Source organism: Danio rerio, chromosome 13 (assembly GCF_052040795.2).
Source record: "Danio rerio strain M-AB ecotype USA chromosome 13, GRCz13ab, whole genome shotgun sequence".
Lineage (NCBI taxonomy): Eukaryota > Metazoa > Chordata > Actinopteri > Cypriniformes > Danionidae > Danio > Danio rerio.
This window is the reverse complement of record NC_141033.1, coordinates 18,241,608-18,254,313: the sequence shown is the minus strand read 5'-3', so window position 1 is coordinate 18,254,313 and position 12,706 is coordinate 18,241,608. Positions and strand designations below refer to the sequence as shown.

The 12,706-nt window shown below is 36.3% G+C and overlaps 1 protein-coding gene across 33 annotated transcripts in view; it reads right to left on the bottom strand.

Annotated features, from left to right (window-relative positions):
* The window catches only part of kcnma1a (potassium large conductance calcium-activated channel, subfamily M, alpha member 1a), a 368,217-nt gene extending 358,348 nt beyond the window's left edge, over window positions 1-9,869 (bottom strand). For 32 of the 33 annotated variants that reach the window (XM_087278365.1, XM_087278370.1, XM_087278341.1 and 29 more), the window contains exon 1: window positions 8,952-9,869. Coding sequence is in view for 25 of the 33 variants with exons in the window: in XM_087278341.1 (XP_087134467.1) it covers window positions 8,952-9,239 (288 nt within the window). In the remaining 8 variants the exon portion in view is untranslated. The remainder of the gene's footprint in view (window positions 1-8,951) is intronic. The other variant, NM_001145600.1, reaches the window with a different exon arrangement.
* Between the last annotated feature and the right edge of the window lie 2,837 nt (window positions 9,870-12,706).

Sequence of the window (12,706 nt, the reverse complement as noted above, 5' to 3'; positions counted from 1 at the left end):
TACAACAGGATGGCATGAGAATCCATCTCCCCAATTTAATACGTATACTCCTTTTTTACACTGGCAACAAACAGCCAACGTGACATCCTAAGAAAATGTGTCATTTAAAATCATTTCAAATATCAATTCAAGAGGTGTCCAGTGATCAATAGCAAATAAATTAATTCTTATAGAGCTGCAACAAGACAGACTTCTTGCAGGCCTTCAAAAATAATCCAGAGGACAATAAAAATGCATTTTTTTTCTTAATTTAAACAAAAATACCTGTCTTTTGACTTCCACATCTCTTTAACTGCACTCATTAAGGCTGCATTTACATTCCAGATCTTGATGGTCAATTCCGATTGTGTGAGAGTATCCAATTTTTTTGATGACCTGCTTACTGAACATCCTTCTTTTAAAAGTGACTAGTATCCGTTGTCTGCATTTACACTAACCATGCAAGGATGCAATGACCCGGAAAATAATAATAAGCTGTGATAATAAATGAGCAATCTTTTCTCTTTTCCTGTATTTAATCAGTTCGAAGGAGTTTTTTTCTGCTATGTTATATGAGAGAAAGGTTCTCATTTGGCCATATTTTAATCTAGGCTTGAAACCAGTAGGCATCTTAATGTCATCTCCATATCTTGATTTATGTACAGTTGAAGTCAGATTTATTACAAATAAAACAAATAAGACTTTCTCCAGAAGAAAAAAAAATATTATCAGACATACTGTGAAAATGTCCCTGATCTGTTAAACATTATTTGGGAAATATTTTAAAAAAGAAACAAAAATTCAAAGGGGGGCTAATAATTCTGACTTCAACTGTATGTGATTTATGCAATATGGGTGGCACAGTGGCTCAGTGGTTAGCACTGTCGCCTCACAGCAAGATGGTTGCTGGTTCGAGTCCTGGCTGGGCCAGTTGGCATTTCAATTCAATTCAATTCAATTCAGCTTTATTTGTATAGCGCTTTTACAATGTCGATTGTGTCAAAGCAGCTTCACATAAATGGTCATAGTAACTGGAACCGTGCGGTTCAGTAACTGGAACAGTGTGGTTCAGGTTTTAGTGTTTAAGTTCAGTTCAGTTCAGTTTAGCTCAGTTCAGTGTGATTTAATCATTACTGAGAGTTCAAACACTGAAGAGCAAATTCATCAATGCGTAGCTCTACCAATCCTGAACCATGCGAGGCAGTGGCGATTTCTGTGTGAAGTTTGCATGTTCTCCCCGTGTTTCCATGGGATTCCTCTGGGTGTTCCGGTTTCCCCCAGTCCAAAGATATGCGCTATAAGTGAATTGATTGTATGATTGTTTGTGTGAATATGAGAGTGTATGGGTGTTTCACAGTAATGGGTTGCAGCTGGAATAAGGTGGAATAGTTGGCGGGTAATTCCGCTGTGGCAACCCCTGATAAATGAGGTATTAAGCAGAAGTAGAATAAATTAAAGAATGCAATATTGTTTACACGCTATTTTGACCTTTACAAGCTATTTAGGCCTTGTGTAAGGTTTTGAGAACATGCAGATCTCGGTTTTCCATAATGAAAAAGATTGCATCACTCGCTACTGTTTTTAATGACGTGTGACTCGCATTAACAGTTTAAAATCAAATCTACCTGCTTAAACAGCAGACATGAGGGCACATATCTGATTCATACCGGATAAATTTTCATATGAAGTAGGCCTGAATCTTATCTGAGAAACATTCTTGCTATTTTTTTCCTGCTTACATCTATACGCGGGCCATATCCCATCTGTGCCACATGGGAGAAAAAACTAATCAAAATTGGGTCACTTGAACAATGTAGTGTAAATGCAGCCTTAGATAGTTAAAACATTTTTATTTGTTTAATAACACATTATAAAAATCTCATTTTATAAACACTCCTGCCGACAATGAAAACAGCTGACGTTTACCTAGTACTGGAGTTATAGCATGTGCCAAGCAGAGAACTGTCAGGGCACACTGTGTTAAAGTGTATGAGAGGGACAGCTGAGATCTTCGTGAGTGTGCTGTACGCCTGTTAGCCCAAAGGCATTGCCAAGCATGAAGGGATACAAAGGTGAACAACAAACCCACTTACTAGGCATCTTAGTAATCTCTGAGTACATCAATGAAAATACAAAGATCAGCCCTAGGTATAAAGAATTCTTTATATTGTAGTCTCATAAGGCATGCACACAAAAAGCATGCCTCATTTGAGACGTAACCCTCCAGTGGATCCAGAGAGCGTCTTAAGCTTTAAATGGAAAACGGTAGTCATGCAGCACTCAGGCTAAATCACTGGATCGAAAAGCAAAGGCTGATTTCAAGAAGCAATATCCTTTTGGTAAACACCTCCATCTTATTTGCATAGAGAAGTAAACAATGTAATCTAAAGAAGAAATACAAACCATTATTAAAAAAAATGGAATCTAAATCAATAAACTATGCTTCTATAATTGTTTTGCTACATCAGGTATAAAATAGAATTAGATATTTCTGAAAAAAAAAACTCAGATTAAACTAAGCAAATTCATTATAGGTGAAGTATGGAAGAGTTGCTAGTGGGCTTACCTGATAGTTCATAAAGATTAAACTATTATGTGATAAAAAGCCAATATAAAACAGCCGTGTATTCTGATGCATTCAGGAAACCTCATATGTTTCCCTGTGCACTCTTTCTGACGTCACAGCTCATACACCGGCAGGAGAGTTGCCAGAGAAAGGCCTGGGACTGTGCATGTTCTTGAGATGCCATCAGCCAATCTGTGTTGGAAATTTTCCTGTGGCCAGTTATTAGTCACGGCTCAGATGATTGGCTCACAAAAACAATGAGCAGAACTGAGTGACCTTCAGCAAAGATGGCCACATACAACTGTCCATCTTTATACAAGTTACATTTAACAATAATAATAATAATAATAATAATAATAATAATAATAATAATAATAATAATGTGAACTATAAACTGTAAAAAACTATTTGTAAAAGAAAATACATATAGCATGTTAAATTAAACTAACATAAAATATGTTAAATTAAATTAAGTGTGTGTATGTGTTGGAGTGTGTGTGTGTTTACAGATTGATATTTGTCTGCTCCCATAACTCTGTGGTTAGTTGCTTTAGAAAAATAAAAACAGATGTTTCAATATAATATTATTATATACTTTTCTGTGAATTTATGTTTTGAGATTTTACTGCAAATGTCACATCCATAACGCTGGAATTGCTCATATGCCAATGTGTCATACACACAAGAAGAACAAGCCTAAGGAAAATATAAGTCAAATTACTGAATAGTACAGCACACGACCATAATAGAACAACATACTATAAACTGCAGGTCATACCAACAAGTTTGCTTTTTTTCCTGAATGAACAAATACCCCTCAAATATGTGTTCTCTTTCACAACACAAGCATTACCATGGACACAAAATGAAAAGAATGGTTGAAGCCAGAGGTTTTTCTTCCTTTCTTTCATTTGTTCTTTCTTGAGACGCATATTAATTGTCCATTTAGCTACTGATGTCTGCTTTCAGTTTTTAATTTAATTTATATTTTTACATTTGTGTATGTTTGCAGCAGAAAATGTATTTGTTTATTAAATTGAAATTTATATGAAAACAATAATAAAAAGATCTTTTATTTTACATGGTTTTATTTTTTATAATGTTATTTTTTCACTGTTGGTTTGTAGCAAAAATTAATACAATTCTTGAATTCAAAACGCGATTAAAAATACGCAAATCCAATTAGTCAATTCAAAACACGATTACAAAAAAATATACAAATCCAATTAGTAAATTTAAAACACGATTAAAAAAAACGCAAATCCAATTAGTAAATTCAAAACGGGACTCAACAATACACAAATCCAATTAGAAAAATTAAAACACGACTCAAAAATACACAAATCCAATTAGAAAAATTAAAACAAGACTCAAAAATACACAAATTCAATAAGTAAATTCAAAACACGATTCAAAAATACACAAATCCTTGTCGGCGCAGTAGCCTAGTGGATAGTGCACCGACAAAAGGTGCAGTAGCATGTCAGGGCCTCCCGAGTTCGAATCCCAGCTCGAGGACATTTCCCAACCCTACCTCTCTCTCTCTCTCTTTCTCTTTCTCTTTCTCTTTCTCTCTCTCTCTCTCTCTCTCTCTCACTCACTCTCACTCTCATACACACTCCCACTTTGCTTCATTTCTTATTACTGTCCTATCTAATAAAGGCAAAAAGGCCAAAAAAAAATACACAAATCCAATTTGGAAACACGTTATGTAAATATGCAAATACAATTAGTAAATTCAAAAGATGATTCAAAAATACAAAGATCTTATTCGTAATTCAAAACCCAATTTATAAATACACAAATCCTATTTGTAACTTCAAAACACACTTCACAATATACACAAATCCAATTCATTTGCCAAAAATATTTATTTTTACTTGTGAATTTCTGAATTGTGTTGCATTTACGAATTGTGTTTTGAATTTACAAATTGAATTAGGTAAATATGAATTGTGCTGTGCATGTATGTATTATATTTTGCAAATGTATTATTTATGGATGTTAACAATGCTATTGACACGGTCACCACAAAAACCTATTTTTGATTGAGGAACATCTGGATTTAAATATCCTAGATTAATTGTCAACCCACTGTGAAATGTGGAGTGAGAAAATCCATGATTCTGTTTACCCAAGGTTTAGAATGACCCAGGATTAACCTTTTCAGAATGAAAAGCTCTAATGACTTCAACACACCCATAAACCTCCTTGGCTCAAATAAACAGATGGCAATTGTGTTAGTTACTGCCAGGGATGTTGTTATACTGCTACCAGTGCTAGAAATAAAATCCCCTTCTATCCTCAGTTTTCCCCTTTAATAAGGGCAAAAATTGTTCTCTACAAGACCCGATAGGTGTTGCAAAGTTAAAGCACATGTTTTTTAGCCAAAGCCTCAGGCAAGGTGCCACAGAGGACACATAGAAAAAGGGTTCACATTAAGTCACCATTCCTTCCATGTGGCAACTGCACCTAAGGGACAGTTATCGCCTAGTGAACAATGACGCCAGTCATCAAATAAACAAAGTCTTGGTTCAGAATTCAGCAAATGCAGTTGAACTCTAAGATGATGTGCTTTGGATTTGTTTGGGTTATTTGTGCACCTGTACACTGCAGTCTATGTATATGGCTGACATAATGGCATGCTGTCTCACCCACTTGCTCAACATGGCCAGCCTCTGCTGCGCGTCCCATTACTGACACCATGCCTGGAGGACCTGTTGCCCGTCCACAGTCAGCTGCACAAGGGATAACGTTTCAGCCTCTTAATGCTCCTAACAAGCATGTTCCCCTTGCAACAGAGTGTCAATACCCATACCCAAAGTCACCTCTCCAGACGTTCCTTCCACCAGGAAACACACCGAGCGAGCACAATTATCCGTTTTCATGTCTTATTGCAAACAGGATATGACGAGATATCACTTTGCAGAACACACTCGCTCCAAATGGCACAACGACAGGTTGTCATCAACCACTGAACTAACAGAGAAACAATCAAAATGCCAAATACTCATGTCTGACTTTATAGGTTGTTTAATCAAGGCTTCCCAGCAGCAAGTGACACAAACACAGGCCCGGTTGTGTTTTAACAACTTCCATCCAAAGAGACTGAACTACAGTGTCAGTTTCAGGTATTCTCTGTTTTGCTGGAACGCTTGTACATGTAGCTAATTAAATGGTAATGAGGATGGTGACTTCATAGACGTCATTAACCCTTCACATTTAAATAAATAAAACCTTCAACACAGTCTCATCCGAATGAAAGGATCATGTATTCATATCAACTACTTACACAAAACAAGCATAGTTGTAAGACAAATCATCTAATCTGGATTTTCAGCCATTCCCAGACAGGTATCTTGATCTAAACTAGTTTCTACAGGTTTCACCAAGTTAAATTTAAGACATTAAGACATTTTTAAGACCCTTATCAATTAAATTTTAGACGTATAAAGGGCTAAATGATAGGGATTTTTTTTCGAAATCTATATATAGATTTTCACTTGCCCTATATTAAAATTTTTTTAAATTTAGTACGTTTTATTGAATATAATATATTGAATAATATTTTTTTTGTTTGAATATTTCATTCATTTTCAAATATACCCATTCACAAACCCTATAACCCAGGGGTCTCATTTACGGCCTGCCCTCCTCCTCCCTTCAGCCTGCAACTGACATCAAAAATATAACGAGATTCGGCCTGCCAAAACATATTATTTTTGAACCTCTATCATTGTTGTTCATTCGCTTCTAGCCACTTGTGGTTTTGACCCGCCAACTAGTCGACATTAAAAGTACTGCATTCAGATTAGTTTTACTTTCATTTTCTCTCACTGTACGATCGAGAGTAACACACATTTGCTTTAATTCTGTGGCTGATTTAAACATAAAATATATGTCTGTAAGTGCTCTATTTTTACTACAGCTCTATATTTATTAATATTCAAGGCTCGTTTGATTACCACTTTTATACCACCTGTATTTTGTTGTATAAACACTTCTTCATGGCTTACACGTGCTTATTAAGATTTGCATAAAAAAATTGTACTATTAGTTGCATTGAACTTGTTAAAGTAAATGTGAATATGTACATACTTTCCCCATCTTTGTTGTAGTTTTACAAAAAAAAAAAAAAAAAAAAAAGATATTGAGAAAATAAATTACCAGTGAAGTCTCTTAAGTTACCCAAACTGCTTTCTGCTGTTTTTACGTCATTGGGACAATATAATTAGTTGGGACAGAATAAAAATTTTTATGCATATTAATTGTAGTACTTTAGGTACTATATCAATTTAAACTACCCCTTCAATATGTACAACAAGAAACAAAAAGGTAGGAGTTTTGACTGCATATACTATCTGGAGGAATGACTCAGTGTGTGTCTACACGCAACAACCACAGATATATTTCAGCAACTGATGTGTGACGCGATAAACGTGCTTATTTGCATTATCAAGGGTGTCAGGTAATGCTTTAAATATAATCGTCATGTATGTTGTCCTAAGATGCATCGATTATGTCAGGTTTCGTGTACTTGAATGTTAAAACGGCCCTCCTACATTGTCAGTCACTGAAATGCCCCCCCGCCAATTTGAGTTTGAGACCCCTGCTATAACCCTTACCAAGAATAGAGCAAAACATAGATGTAAATTACTTCAGTCTTCAATAATAATAATTTAATATAAAAACATAGGTCAGGTCAGTATGCTCAGCAGTAAATAAACTGAGGATTTTTTAAGCAAATGTTACTGTAAGGAAAGTAATTAAAAGCTATTTTTAATATAAAGTTTCATTGAGATGGAATGCTGTAGATTGAATGGGTGTTAATGACCAAATTGGGTAGCTATACATGAACAAAGGGAAATTTAGACCAGGTAAAAAAAGATTTAAGACCTAAGAACAACATTTCAGTAGATTTAAGACTCAAGGCCTAACATTTTGCTTTTGAGATTTAAGACATTTTAAGACTTTTTAGGACCCCATAGATACCCTGAACAGGAATGTAACCCTATATTATGCAAAAATCCAGGCCTTGAGTGGTTAATTATAACTCACTGGATATCCTCTCCTCAAATCCCATATGAAGCTTTGGGTAATCTGTCCTTTTCATATACATTTAAATATATACATATCAGCAATGAGTCTCCAGAGGAGTGAATAATACTTTTCCATTTACACTGGACTGCGGCCAATCCATCAAAGATGATACGTACTGTAGAACATAAGCCACACTTTTGTTGCGATCACAAACTGTGCCTCACCGAGTCCATTTTGAGTGCTTAATGGAAGCCATCACATTACTATCAAATTAAATGAATGTGAGGAAGTAATTCCTATATTCTGTACATTCGACAGCAACAGGTCTGAGTTGTTTAGGAAAGGCATTCAAACAGTAAAAATGTGTTTGCACCGCAGTCATGGGGATGGCTGTTAGTTAAAGATTATCTATGTCCCTATGTGACCGTGCTCATTATTAATGTGCTGGATAGGTTTTATTTTGAGCATAGGAATCATATTTTTAAAAGCCTAAAATTATTATGATAATAATAAGCCTGACCAATCAAGAAACTGAAAAAAAGATTTCTGTATGGGTTGAATTTAATCATTTTAAATTTAGTAATGATTAACTTAATCTGTGTGTTTAATTGTTTACAACCCCTTAACTTAATTTTTTTAGCACATCCAAGGATAATTTTAACACAATTTTTGAATGTTTTTCAATGTAGGTATTTCAAGTAATTCATAAAAGCTGCTATATTGCCTTCCAGACCAACCAGTGTATAAATACAAACTGTCTAATAGCTAAATTCATAATTGCATCTAGTGTCTCAGTGACTAGTTTACAAGGTTACAGAAGTGATCTGGTATACGTTTAAAAGGATTACAGGTTAACTGATTGCGTAAAGATTAACACATAGGCCTATCTCTAATTCTTGATTCACATCAAATCCAAATCTGAATTTTGCCACTAACAATCCACGGACATAAAATCTCCCAGAATGCAAAATTAATAGAAGAAAACACGACTAATCCATATTCACAGCAACGTCATGGATTGTTTACCCATTTAAATGAGAGGCCTATAAGAAAGGCTATAAGTTAACTTGTTCACACGGATACAGTGTATTTACAAATCTCTTGATTCCTTTAAGCTTAAATGTGCAAATGTCATGTTTTGGGCTGTGTGAATCATCACGAGCAGTTTAATCATATTGACTGCTGTTTGCTGCAATACTGTCACGCAGATTCATCGTATTCACAACAACGAATCACTTTATCATTGGCAATCCACTGCCATCCAAATGTCATCTAGTTATTAAGATAGCAGCAAAGGACGCAGATAACACGAACATTTAATTCCAGTTAATGGTGCTTTTGGTGGAGAGGGGATGAGATGCGTTACCTTGTTTTTGATGTTGCAATGGCAGCAGACAGTCCACAGGTACTTGAGGGTCCTCCACAGGAGGATGATGAAGAGACCCCCGAAGAACGTCACCATAGATGAGGCGAGGAAAGCCCACCACATGCGCTGACCATTGTTGTCACAGGGTACGTCTGGTGTGAACGGGATGATCACGTCCATCTTCGATATAGAGACAGAAGAGTCCGGATTTTTATTAAAATTGATATTATTACTCATTCTAGAGCTGCTGCTGCCATAGGATCCGTTGCCATCTGCCACAGCTAGCATTGAGAAGCTTTGGAGAGCTCCTGCCAGCGCCCCCAACCCCAGCCATCAGCCATATTGCTTCAAATATCCCTCTCGTTTCTTCTCTGTGTTTCTATCCACGTCTACTCAGAATAAATAATATTTTTGTGCGAGAAACGCGGCAGCTTGGAGAGGGTGAGGAGAAATCGCGCGTCCGTTCCCCCTCAGCGCGAGACATTTAAATCCGCATTAATGACGACTTCATATTTTCATTTCTGATGGGCTTTCTTCGTCTTTTTCCATGTCTTCGAAATAAAATGCTCTTTATTGCCAATAATCGCGTCGTTTATGTCAGTTTCGGCGAGAAAGCAAAGGATTCGTGACAGAAAAGCGGACAAACGGACGGCTCTCTTCAGGCAGCCTGTGTACGTCTAAGCGCTCTGTCGTCCATCCAGTGACAGCGGTGTCTAACGTTAATCGATATTTCTCTCATAAACGCCAGCTTAATCAATGTCTCCAAAGCTATTCAGCTGGGAACCTAGCAGCTCTTTGTAGTCGTGTGAAGATCGGTGGAAGGTGCCGTTCAAATATCGGCGTTTCGGCGATTATTCCGCTCTCAATGACACGTCGCTGTCCCCATTCACTTTCCTCAGCTGATCCAGTCAGTCCGTCAGATCTGCTCCACAGATTGTTGGGGAGATTTACAGGTAGGAAGGCGGAGCCAACCCGTTATAATAAAGATGGTCGAAGCGCTGAAAGAGGGAGCATATGGATATTATTTTTATTACGCATATATCAACAAACATCTTCATAAATATAAAACATTATTTAAACGGTTTAATAATATTTATACATAAAATTTACACAACTACACATGTAGCCTATCTGGTGTTTATTTGCAATGTTTTAAAAACAATCAATAGCGTGACTACAGTCTTCGATTTTAAGCTATATCACCAGTGGCGTAGCGGACGGGCCCGCAGGGCACGCACCGCGGGGGGGCCCCGCGTGATTAGGGGGCCCCGCGTCGTCGCGATTTTCAATAAACTGTTGGGAACAACTGTGGTCGGAACCAAAGTTCACACGTCTGTGTTCTCTGAACACCTCTCAAGCGGTGGACTACTTCATTCTGATTGCTTGCCGCCAATGTTGCCAACTTAGCGACTTTGTCACTAGATTTAGCGACTTTTCAGACCCCCCTAGCGACTTTTTTGTGTGTTATTGGAGATTTTTTTAGACTGTCATTTGTCCATACTGTACCGTCCCTACTCTTCTCAACGAGCTGCGTGTGATGCCGCCGACCCCTCCCCCGCCTCACAGCACTGACAGGCGGCCCAGTCAGTCCTCTACAGCAGCCTCTCCCACCTGCAGCCCGAGAGCAGATCACCCCCCTGCGTACCGACGACAAATGATTTAGCACAGGCAGTGTGAAGGTTTTTCCCTTGTACAGTCAAACCGATCTACTTCTACTTTATTTTAACAATTTAATTGGACCGTTTATTCTTTTCTTGTTCACAATCACAGATATTTTAGTGACAGTTTCTGAACTTGTCTGAGTTTATTACATATGAGAGATTACTGCACATTCACTACACATCTATAATGACATACTGTATTCAAACAGCAATACATTTAATTAAATAAACGTGCTTTTATAAAGTGTAGTGCAATTATAAATACCCCTTTATTAACCATAGGCTGTTAAACAGAAACGGTAGAACGCGATGACGTCAGTGATATGCAAATTGACGTATGACGTATCCCCCCCCACCCTTCATCAGGGGGCCCATCAGCGATCCCTGCAGGGGGGCCTCCGCATTTTGCGCTACGCCACTGTATATCACACATGTAATCGTGCTAAGCACTTGCTTTGAACGAACTTAACTAACAGTTACATAAATAATAGTTCAATATACCGGATATATTAATGTTTACCTGTCAAAACGGACCATAATTCGTATATTTCTTCTCCGTCAAACGAATGGTGCGAAAACGCCAAAGCAGCAGCGTGTTGTTTAATCAACGTATCACCTGCAAACCTGGGCTGGAGTATAAAATTAGCTATTCATGTTTGGAATGGAGCCAGAAAATCCCAATCTCCCATTCAAACGACTAAAAACGTGCCTTAAAAATTCCACTTCGCGTTTTACGTACGTTATTTTAAACATTAAGACTAACACGTGCGATATGACTTATAATAAGTAGATTTTTCTTCAGTGCGTATTTATGTCTAGCCAGTAAATAAAGTGGAAATACAAAATAGTTCAGTTACACTGATTGACTTTCAGTATGAAAACACGAAAAAAACTTGAATAGTTTATTGCTTTATATAGTTAATAGCAATGTTTCTTCCAGCCCCTTTCAATTACAACATATCATTTGTTACTAGGCTACCATAAGAGTAAAACTAATAGAGAACCACAATATTAATTTCTTTATTTTATATGGGAATATTTTATTTACAAACACAAACAAAAATTCTCTAATTCACAGCCTTCTTTTTTCACATTTTTAAAATTAAAATTAATGTATTTATTAAATCTCTCCGATTAGTCAAAAACGAGAAAAGTAATAGATTCTTGGAATCTTATGATAATTTTTTTTTTAGAAAATACCATACACATGTCTTCCTTTCGTCTTGTTGTATTTTTATTTACTTATCTAATTATTTATTTTATTTATCTATCTTCTTTTGTATTCCTTTCCTTGTTTATTTATTTATTTATTTATTAATTTTTATTTATTTTTCTTCCTTTGTATATTTTATTATTTTTCTTCCTTCTTTTTCAACATTTTTAAATTAAAATGAATGTATTTATTAAATCTCTTCGATCGGTTAAAACAAGAAAAGTAATAGATTCTTGCAATATTATGATAATCATTTAGAAAATATCACAGATGAATAAGTCTTCTTTTCCCCTTGCTGTATTTGTGTTATTCATTCATTCATTCATTCATCCCTTTATTAATCTGGGGTCACCACAGCAGAATGAACCGGCAACTTATCCAGCACATGATTTACGCAGCAAAAGCCCTTATCCATACACACTCATTCACACACATACACTTTGGACAATTTAGCCTACCCAATTCACCAATACCACATGTCTTTGGACTGTGGGGAAAACCAGAGCACCCGGAGGAAACCCACAGGAACACGGAAAGAACATGCAAACTCCAAATAGAAATGCCAACTGACCCAGCCAAGACTCGAACCAGCGACCTTCTTGCTGTGAGGCAATTATACTACCCACTATGCCACCATGTCGCCTGTGTTATTTATTTATTGATAATTTTTCTTCATTCTTATTTTTTTTCTTATTTATTGATTGATTTTTTCCTTCTTATTTGTTTTTCCTCCTTTCCTCTTGCTGTATTTATCTATTTGTTTATTTATTTATTTTTCTTCCTTCTTATTTATTTATTCCTTTTCTTAATGATCTGTTCTTTCTTTTTTATTTATTATTTTCCTTATTTATTTCTTCCTTCTTATTTATTTTTCTTCCTTC